General features: G+C 53.8%; 1 protein-coding gene across 1 annotated transcript; it reads left to right on the top strand.

Moving 5' to 3' along the window:
- The first annotated feature begins 1,508 nt into the window (after positions 1-1,508).
- On the top strand, positions 1,509-8,861 carry AMER1 (APC membrane recruitment protein 1). The gene has a single exon (XM_029963772.1). The coding sequence runs from the start codon at positions 1,588-1,590 to the stop codon at positions 4,690-4,692; it is 3,105 nt and encodes a 1,034-aa protein (XP_029819632.1). The 5' UTR covers positions 1,509-1,587; the 3' UTR covers positions 4,693-8,861.
- The last annotated feature ends 1,437 nt before the right edge of the window (positions 8,862-10,298 follow it).

Genomic DNA, 10,298 nt, shown 5'->3' with positions numbered 1-10,298 from the left:
CGGTGCTTTTTTTTGTTGTTGGTTTTAAACCCTGTTTTTCGCGGTTTATTAATCGGGGCTCTTTGCCCTCGGTGCCTTTCATTTTTCTTTATTTTCATTTTTATTATTTTCATTTTTTTATTCTTCTCCAACACCCCCTTCCCCCCTCGTGCCCGCAGCCTGTGCTGACGTGGAGCCGGGGAGAAATGATTCCCAAATGGAATTTTTGAAATCTTGGCTCTGTTTCATCCCCCCCATTGCTATTTTTTCAAGGAGCCCCTGTCCAGGTACAGGTGTGGGGTCATTCCACCCCCCAGTTTTCCAGCAGCTCTGCACAGGTACCAGGTGTGGGGGTCCCTTCCAGGCCCAGCGATGCTCCAGAGACTTTGGAGGCATCTGGGACTCTGGGAAGGCTCTGGCAGAGCTGGAAAAGCCCATTTTGCCAATGGGAACGTGACCCCAGATGCACCCTAGCTGCTGGTTCCAGAGGGACAGGTGAATGTGAGGGGTTACCAGCAATCCCCGAATTCCAGAGTCATGGAATGGTTTGGATTGGGAGGCACCTTAAAGCCCATCCACTTCCAACCCCTACGGTGGGCAGTGATGTCAAATTGTAGAGGCAAAGCAACCTACACCTGAGGGAAAAAAAATAACCCTGAGATGGCAGGTTTTCTGTGGGGTTGCAGGAGCAGAGGCCTTTTGGATGTATTTTTAATTTGGGATCTCTGGCTAAACACCATGAGGAGCTTCCCTGGCCTCACACTGGTCAGAGCTCAGCCTCAGGCATTACAGCTTGGCAGTGCTTTAGGGTTTTATTGCATTTAATTTCTCCACCCTCATCTCTGCAAAAGAAACATGATTGTAATTGTTTTATTTCTCCCGTATCTGATAGTGATCCAGGATCATATTTCCAACCTACCTCTCTTCTTCCGGGATAATCTGATCAGGGGGTTCACAGTGGGTGTTTTTGATGCGATTCTCCCTCGCTGGACAGATTATTTAAAAAAAACCAGAAATCTTCTATTAAGAAAAGCCAGCATAGTAACCCAAGTGGGGTTTTTTGCTGGACACGTGTGTAGTGTGAGGGCTGTGTCCTGGTTTGGCCTCCCTCAGGAGGCTTGGCACGGGGTGTGGGAGGGTGGGAAGTGGGGGTTGGCAGGTGCCAGCCCTTCTCCCTGCTGGAGCAGCCTCTGTTTCCTCACTCAGAGGTGGCTGGTGGCCGAATCTGATCTCCCTGGAGGCAGAAATATCTGGGAAGCTGAAGGGGTTGGAGCGAGATGGCTTGGGGGTCGGACCTGCCTGTCCCCAGGGACATTGCCTGGTAGGGACTTGCCTTGTGATTTGCCTGCTCTGGCAAACTGGTAAATTTAAGCATCGCTGCATTTTGGTGGCTGGTTTCTGGGAGTGGAGGGAGCTCAGAGGCTCCTGCAGCTCCATTTCCAGCTGGTGATGTAGCCCTTCTCCCTGCGACACTTCTGGCTCTGCACCTTCCCCTCACCTCTCTCCTCTTTCCCTCTGTCCTAGGTCAGCTGTGATGAGCCCATCCCTGCTCCAGGAGGGCTCTGCTCCCGAAGCTGCCCTTCCCAGCTAGATCCCAGCCCTGCTGCCATGGAGATGGGCAGCCTGGAGGAGCGGACCTGCGGTGACCAGCGGCGAGAGGAGGGCGGGGATGCATCTCCCGAGGGTGCCAATAACTCCGGGGAGCCGCAGCCTCCGCCGCCTGGGAAGCTGCGGAAAACGGCCTTCAAGCTGTTCGGGGGCAAGAGGAGCATCTGCACCCTGCCCAGCTTCTTCGGTGGCCGGGGCAAGGGCCAGGGCAAGAAGGGGCTCAGCAAGTGCAAGACCCATGACGGGCTGAGCAGTGCCACGTCTGACAGGGCCCAACCCGACAGCCCCTTGGATGTGCATCCCGGCCCCCTGCCATGCTCCCGCAGCGCTCAGCTGCCCGGGGACACCGGAGCCAGGGGGGACTTGGGCCAGCAGGACAACTCTCCCCCTGGGAGCATCGAGGGCTGTGACAAAAAGCCCAATGGGGACAAGTCCTCCTTTCCCAGGCCCAAAAAAGGCCTGAAGGGGTTTTTTAACAGCATCCGGCGGCACCGGAAGAGCAAGGCTGCAGAGGGTGAGAGGGCAGAGCTTCCCGAGTGGAACAGGGACCTCGAGGAGCCCAGCAGTGCCCCAGGGGTAGCAGTGGAGAGCCGGGGGGCTGCAGAGAGCAGGGGGGCAGGGCCAGTCCCTGTGCCCACAGCCTGCCCGGGGGGTGAGCCTGGCTGTGGGGAGGCCCCTGAACCCTCCTGCCCTGTGGCTGAAGGGGGTAGCTCCAAGGGCGATGCAGTGGTGGTGGTGCCAGGAGATGGGGATGCTCCAGATACGAAATCAGAGGCTGACACTGCCACCTGCACTGAGTTTGACCGTGACAGTCTGCTGCTGGCCTTCCACCCAGACCTCATGGACAGCGAGCCTCCCTGCCTGCACTCCGGGGACCTGCTGAGCCTCATCCTGGGAGACGTCACCTCCCTGAAGAGCTTCGACTCCCTGACAGGCTGTGGGGACGACATCGCCGAGCCCGACATTGCTGAGAGCAGCATCTCGGTGGAGCGCAGCAGGGAGGCTGCCAAGCGCAGCTCCTGCCTGGTCACCTACCAGGGTGGCGGGGAGGAGATGGCCATTCCTGAGGAGGCCGAGGAGTACTTGCACCAGGTGTGGGATGGCAGCATGCCAGGGGACAGGAGCTACGGGGCACAGGTGTCCCGCAGCAGCCTGGAGACACACGCCTCACACGAGGGGGACACCCACCCGTACATGGGCGACCCCATGGACGGTGTCGATCTCCTGACACCCCAGAGCGACCAGCAAGAGTCTGCCCCAAACAGTGACGAGGGTTATTATGACTCCATGACGCCAGGGCTGGAGGATGAGGCTGGAGAGGAGCTCAAGAAGGACCGTCTGCCCCGGGACAGCTACAGCGGCGATGCACTTTATGAGTTTGACGCGCTGATGAGCCCCTCTCATGGGGAGGAATCGCTGTTTGAGGGCAAAGGCCCCCGCCCAGGCATCTTCAGCTACTTCATGGACTTCTGCCTCCCTGCAGAGAAAAGCCTGATCCAGCAGATGATGGATCAGAAAAGAGGAGTGATGGAAACAGAAGAGGAAGGTCTTGCGGCCCTTCAGAAGGAGCTGCTGTACTGGGAGCTGCAGAGGGAGCCGGTCCTGAAACGCCTGGATGTTTCCAGCAAGGAGGAGCGTCCTCGGGAAAAGCAGTGCATTGAATGTAAAACTAGAGCAGCCAGCTCCAGTGGCAAGAGTCAGAGTGGCCTTGGCAGTGAGCAGGTGGCCTCACACGCCCCGAACTGGGCTGTGAATGGTAGGGTTCCGGTGGCTAGAGCTGAAAATCCAGAGTGGAGGGATTTTCCAGGGACTCTGTGTCCAGAAAACTGTTACAACAGCCAAAAAGCCCCAGGAAGTTGCCTTATTCAGCTCACGAAGAACATCCTGGACCCGGATTGTGGGTTGTTTGGGGACTCCATCCCAGCCAAGGCAGGGATGTTCCCTGGCTACAGAGCGCAACCCACTCCCGGTGAGCCCCAGGTGGGTAGCGAGCCTGAGCATGCCGTGAGCTTCTCCCAGGCGCTGGTGGAGTTTGCCAGCAGCGGAACCCTCTTCTCCAGCCTCTCTGAAAGCCTGGGGAGCTCGGCCTCCAGCTCCTCTTTCACCCAGAACCTCCCCGCCCTCCCCACCATGGTCACCTTCGATGTGGTGGACGTGGAGCAGGAGGGGGAAGGGGAGTGTGAGCAGCACCCAGAGCTGAGCGAGGACATTGCCGAGGCCTTTGACGATGGCTATGGACAGAAGGAGTTGTTGGCTGAATGTGACGAGAGAATGTCCCCGGGGTTCTCCCTGGGCTCCTTCCAGAGCTGCAACTGGGGGGTGGCCAGCTTGCCTCGCCACCTGCGCCTCCATGGGCTCAGCCCCTCCATGCCGGCACCGCTCTCCATGGACCGGCGGAGCCGCTCCCTGGACACAGAGAGCCTGGAGTTCGAGCTGGCCGAGCCACAGGCTGCCCGGAGTGGCCTGCAGCCCTGCCGGCTCTGGGCCCGGCAGGAGGGCAGCAGGAAGGACTCGGGCGGAGCGCGGAGGAGCAGGAGCAAGGAGGAGGGCGAGCCAGTGGCCCTGGAGGGCGGGCTGAGCTGGCCGGGCCTGCAGCACCTGCAGCGCGGCAGTGGTGGCGGTGGGATGGAGCTCTGGGGCTTCGCTCCAGTCGGCGCCATGGAGAGCGTGTGGGACCCATCCGAGGAGCCGGGCACCGTGTCGCCTTTCCCGCCTCTCTCTGGGGAGGCTCTGGACAGGCGGCCCCAAGAGCCAGAGCTGCCCCGGCATGCGCATGCGCTCCGCCCCTCCAACCTGCCCCTGCAGCCCGAGGCACGGCGAGCGCGGGAGGCAGCGGGGTCCTACAGGTACCATGGAGAGGTCCCCAGGCTGTCCTGCCTGGTACCCCTGGGAGAAACGGAGCTGCCCCCGAGCTTCAACTTTACCTGCTCCCCAGAGAAGCGCTCCAAGGGCAAGCCCGTGGGCATCGCCCAGGGCATGCCTCAGCATCCTGGCGGGAATGCCGGCCCTGCAGAGAGCCCAGAGTGCTGCACGGAGCCCCTGAAGGGCAGGGGCACCCCCGGGCACTGCCACGGCACCACCCTCGATGTCACCGACGCAGAGTAGCTGCGGGAATGTCACCCGTCACCGAGGGGCTGCCCCAGGCAGGGTGGAAGTGGTGCAGGGCAGGGAGGGCGAGGCTGTGAGCGATCGGGGTAGGGGTGACTAATGGGAGCTGGGCCTTGCCCTGCGGGTGCTCTAGTGGGGATCGGAGGTGCCTCGGCGTTCCTGTGTCAACACTGAGGCACCTTCTGGTTTTCCAGCCCTTTCTGATGCCAAGAGCAGCAGCAGCCCCTGGCACTGCTGCCAGGACAGAAGCTGGGAACGGACCTGTTACCAGAGTGGCAGGTTCGGGATCTGGGCAGGATTGGAGCTGGGGGAACAAACCTTGGGGACACTTTTGAGAGAAATGGGGTTTCTTTTCCCCTTCTTGGTGAAATGTTTTGATTCAGACTCACTTTGAATGTCTTCCATCTTGGTGTTGATTGTGGAGCTGGGGGGAAGGATGCTGGTTGTTCCCAGGGGATGAGTCCGCTGGAAGGGGAACTTTGCAGCAACATTTTTATTTATTACTTTTTTTTCCTTGCCCCAAAGGAAAGCAGGAGCTTTTGTGTGTGTGCTGATAATGCTCTCCAGGTCCAGTTTCAATTTGCCTGGAGAGATGTGCTGTTTGTGGTGTCCCTTTCAAGAACAAAGTGTCAGTTCCTTCTTTGTTGTGGTCTGTCTTCCCAGAGTGTAATTCCTGGTGGAAACCTTTCCTGTGCTTTGTCCCAGCTCCTCGTCTCTCCAGGACCATGGGCACATGGATGAGGTCTTTGAAATAAGCTAAATTTGCATCATGCCTGTAGCTGTGAAGTGGCAGATGCTTTTACTTTCTCAAAAGGAAGTTTTGCAGCTTTTTAATTTAATTTTGTTATTTTGTGGTTGTTTTCTTTGCATAAACTCACAGGAGGGAAGTTTCATGTTTGTTGGAATGCCTAAATTGGGCTTCATGGCCTCTTCCTCTGGCTGGAGGGAACAAAAAAGCTGGAGGTTGCTGCAGGTTTGGGATTTTTCTCCTCCTCTTTGAAGGAACATGGAGCAGGGACACAAGCTGGGGGGTCAGACTTTGCCTGGGGGATCATAATGAGCTCCCGTGACATCTGTTTCAGACCGTTGGTCCTTGGGGCTTCTCCCCTGTCCTCATGATCCCAAACGGCCTTGTCTCTGATCCAGACCTCCCTGTCCATGACGCAAAGCTGCCTCCTCCTCCTCCTTCCCAAGTTCTGTGTTCTGATTTTAATTCTCTTTCCACTGATGGTTTTTGTTCCCCCACCCCTTGTTGCCCCTTTCCTGCTTTTCTTTCCAGCAGAATCTGTAGCATTTAAAAAAATAATCCCAAGCTGGAAATACCAGAGTTTTTCCCCATTTGTGGAGCAAGGGATGGCTCTGCCCAACCCAAATTCCCTTTCCTGCTGTGCTGGGTCCCCCTCCTGCTGCTCTCGCCTCCACATGGATGTGGCTCCAGGGGCTCCAGCAGCAGCTCTTTGGCATCACTGTGTTTTCCAGCACAAGGAGCTGCTTTCGGTTTGGTATTTTTTTTCCCCCATGGCAAAATCATATTTGGTTTTGAGAAGAGATTCCTTCTGCCTTGTCCTTGAATATCTGGGAAGGAGCAGGGAAAAGCAAAGCCAGGCTAGGTGTGATTTTATTTCCCTGCCCAGACCGCTGAGGTGGCACAGACCTATCTGTGCATCCATGGGCTTAAACCTTAATTTTTCCTGTGGCAGGGAGTTCCTGCAGGAGCCCATCATGCCATGGGTCTTTTCTCCCATCCCTCTGTGACACCAGAGAGGATTTCCTGGGAGAAACCTGGCTCTTGGTGCCGCTCCTGAAGAGGAGAATGTGGTCAGCCAGTGGAAGGTCCCCTCGCTCCAAGGTTGTGTCTCCCCTTGTTAGTGCTGCATGTGAACAGCTGCTAATGAGTATTGGAATGTTGGAATATTGGAATCTTCTTTGCTGGGGCAGGCTCCCCTTGCTGGGAGCCAGGTCAGGACCAGGTCTCAGCCCTGCCCATCTCACCACCACCCCCAGACCACAAACCACGGGGGCATGGCGGACGTTGCCACGCACCCTCACGGCCCTTTACTGGGTTTAACTCCTGTTTTCCTTTGTTTTAGCATCTCACCAAAGGCATCTCGTGGGTTCTGGGGCTTGTAGTTTTTGTTCAGCTGTGGTGCAGCCTTTGCCAAAGTCCTGCTGGGGGTTGGAAGTGTCTTGGTGCTACAATGAATGTTCTGTCGCCAACGTGTCTCTAGGAATAATGTTTTCAGTTGTAGGTACGTGCTGGGGAAGTTTAGGGGGAGCAATACAGCCAAGGCTTGATAATCTGACTTTATACCAAAGGTTTCTCCTCTTAATTCAATGGGAATTACATGAAGCAAGTATCTGTTGAATTACAACAAGTTTTCTAAACATTAATTTGCTGGATTAGCGGTGGATTCTGCCCCGTTAACCCAAAGAAATAAGGATTTTCAATGCAGTAACTCAGCCTGTAAATGATCACTGCAGTAGGTATTGGATTTCACTGCCTCTTCCCAAAACACCCTGGGATACGTAGGAAAAAATCTGGGCTGGATCTGGATCAGTCCAACACTGCCTTACCCGAGGAGCTCAAATTTGGGAGTGCTCATTGAGGTTTTTCATGCAAAAGGGCTTCCTAACCACAAATCAGTCTTAAAAGTCAGGAATAGCAGATTGTCTTGCCAAGATATTAAGGAAAAACTCGAGGAATTTGTCCCTTCCAGGGAAAAGTGATAAATTAGGGCTGTGCCTAAAGTGATATATTGGGGCTGTGAACTTGTGATGAAACCACTGCCATTGGGGTCAGCCTACCAAGTGATTCTGTATTGCATTTTGGGGACTTTGGGGTTTTATTTGGTTTGTTTGTTTTTATATACCTAAGAAAAATGTCGATTTTTCTCTATTTTTGTATAGTTTTGCATTTTATAATCATGGGAAAGATTTTACAGACTGTTCTTTTACTCGTGTTTGTCGTCGTTCCAAGTGGTGTGGTTTGCCCTTCCCGTGGAGAAAAGGCAATTCCTGCTGCTGCCGTGCCCATGCCCTGCCAGGAACCCTCCTGTGCTCCTCCAGGAATGTGCTGAGCCACTTCCCAGCTGGAATAACTCTAGCCCCTTGCAGCACACACACACTTTGCACACCCCACTTAGACGTCTCTAATCCTGCTCTGTCACACTCATCCAACTGTTCTTTCATTTCTTCTAAGTGTTGTTTTTAACCTGAATTTGTGGATTTTGGTGATTTCTCCCTCCAGGTGCTGTTGACCATCTCTAAAGTAGAAGCCCACAGGTGTCAGTTGGGGCTTTCCCTGCTGTCTCCTTACATTATTTTATCCAAATTTGGGGCTTTTTTTAAATCCCCGGGCATGCCATTGGTTGGTGCTTGGCAATGCTCTTTAACAGATTCCCTCTCTCTTTGGTGCTTCCTGTTTGGGCTGGGAGCTGGAATTTCACCCTCATGCAGGCAGCAACACCTGCTCCAGGCCTATGGATTGCTCCTTAAATAATCCTGGATTAGCAGGGCTGGCCACCTTGTCCTCCTTTCTCCTGGATGGGAGCTCCAGCCCAGTGCCACCTGCATTGCCAACATCACTAAAGCACCTTCCTGCAGTGATACTGCCTTGGCTTTTGGGATCAGAAGAGAGGAGAGCTTTTGGAAAGCTAAAACCAAGCCAAAATCAGATTTTTTTCCCCAGCAGAGTTGTCAATTGCTGCTGATTTGGCTCTTTAAAAGTTTTTGTTCATCGAGTTTGCCCCATTCCCAGCACAAGTTGCTCAGCAAACATTCCCGGGGCTCAGGCCCACCTTGCCTCCCACATTCCCTCTGTCCTGGAATTTTGGGCTCCCTCCTCCAGCTGGGGCCTCCTGCTCTTCTCATCCCTATTGAGTCACACTAAAGCTCCCCTTGGGTGAAGTGAAAAATTCAAATCTTAGAAAAGCCTCTCTGCTCTAAAGAAAAAAAAGGAATTGACCCTTGTCCTTAGCTGCCCCATCCCACTGCCAGGCTGGTGGCTCCTCCCAGGCGACCAACCTGTCTGAATTTTGGGGTTGTTTTTGTTTTCTTTCTGGTCTCATTGCTACTAGTCCTTTCAAGTTTTTAATGTATTGATTGTGTTTTAAAATGAATGTTCCTTTCACTGAATTCTAATGAATAAACTTCAGATTTTTAGAGAACGTTGAATTTCTCTTGTGGTTTACTTTTTTTTCCTACTTATTTTATGCTTGATTTAATATTTTTCTTTCCCTCTCCTCTCCTGTGCATTGATTATTTGCCAGTGAGGTGGATTTTTCCATGGGAGAAGGCAGCAGAGATGCTTTGGAGCAGGGCATGGCTGGTCCATAACACACAGTCCTCAAACCCTGTGCCATTAAATGATGGAAATGATGGAAAATATCCATCATTTAAGGCTCCAGCCCTCAGAGTCAGATTTTTTTCCCTCCTCATTTCTCATCCTCTGCTGTCACTAGACCTGGCTCCGAGGTAACTCCCCCCGTCTTACCTGGTACAGCAGAGGAGGGGCTGGAGGGGTGGTTTTAATGGGTTTTTATTGTGCAGTGACCATTTCTAAGGGAATTTGTCAGCGTTATTATTTAGCAACATTAAGTTCTGTTGCTCTGGGAGTGCCTCCGGGCTCTCTCTCCTGTATCCCTGGATCCTGCTCTCCCTGGGGCAAAGGCGCTGCTGAGAACTGCAACTTCCCTGACAAACAGCTCCCATGGGCTTTAGGGAACAGCCCCTCAGTGTCCCTGGGGCTGCTGAGGTGTTCCCAAGGTGTGGTGGGATGGGGGACCACGGAGGAATTGAGAGATGAGGGAGGGATGAGGCATCTGCTCTTCCCTCTGCTCCGGCGCTGTTCAATGGAAACCCCTCTTCCTGCATTGCTCCTGTTCCACTCTCCTCCTCCATGCCCAGCCCAGGGGAATCCATGGCTGGATTTTGGGAGGAAAGCTGCCCTGGCAGTGGTGGGTATTGTGTAAGGGTGAGGCAGTGTGCTGGTTTAAAGGTAAACCAGCAGGGGAAATGAACTCAACTCAAAAGAGAGATTATAAGTCAGAATAACAATTTAATAAAATAATACAATAAGTACGATTATACAGACAAACAATTGGTTTTAACCCACAAAACCCAAATGTATAACCCAGCACCCTGGGGAATGGACAGTGCTTGTTGCAGTCTGGTCAAGAGTGGTGATTGCAGTCCGGTCGAGAGTGATGGTTGCAGTCTGGTTGAAAAGTGGTGGTCTGCAGTCTTCCTCTGGATCCCATGAGTGGTTAAAAAAGTTCCAAGACTCCAAGATTTTATATTCTCCAGTTCAGGCAGGAATGCCCAGCACTTCCCTCAGGGCGGGGAGCTCCACAAAGAGTGTGAGGACAAGAGCATCCTCCTATCTCGCAGGCCTCTTAACACCCAGTTTATAGCCTGAGGAGTCAGGCTCTATGGGCAGGTGGTGTAAATGGTTCATTGATAACAATTTCTGGGAAATGGCATGGAAGGCTATAGAATACACAGTTTTGGGTTACACCCATACAATGATGAACTGGTCCCAGCTGTTCTAACTAGGACAGGCAGGCACTGGGATCATCCTTCCCAGCCTTCCCCCTCTGGGCACC

Source organism: Manacus vitellinus, unplaced genomic scaffold (genome assembly GCF_001715985.3).
Source record: "Manacus vitellinus isolate BGI_N305 unplaced genomic scaffold, ASM171598v3 scaffold_62_pilon, whole genome shotgun sequence".
In the NCBI taxonomy this organism is placed as follows: Eukaryota; Metazoa; Chordata; class Aves; order Passeriformes; family Pipridae; genus Manacus; species Manacus vitellinus.
Note: the sequence above shows the minus strand (reverse complement) of the source record. Positions and strands in the feature narration are given on the sequence as shown.

What these genes read in the sequence shown, in the direction of transcription:
- AMER1 (XM_029963772.1), top strand. Translation starts at nt 1,588, where the DNA reads ATGGAGATGGGCAGCCTGGAGGAGCGGACCTGCGGTGACCAGCGGCGA.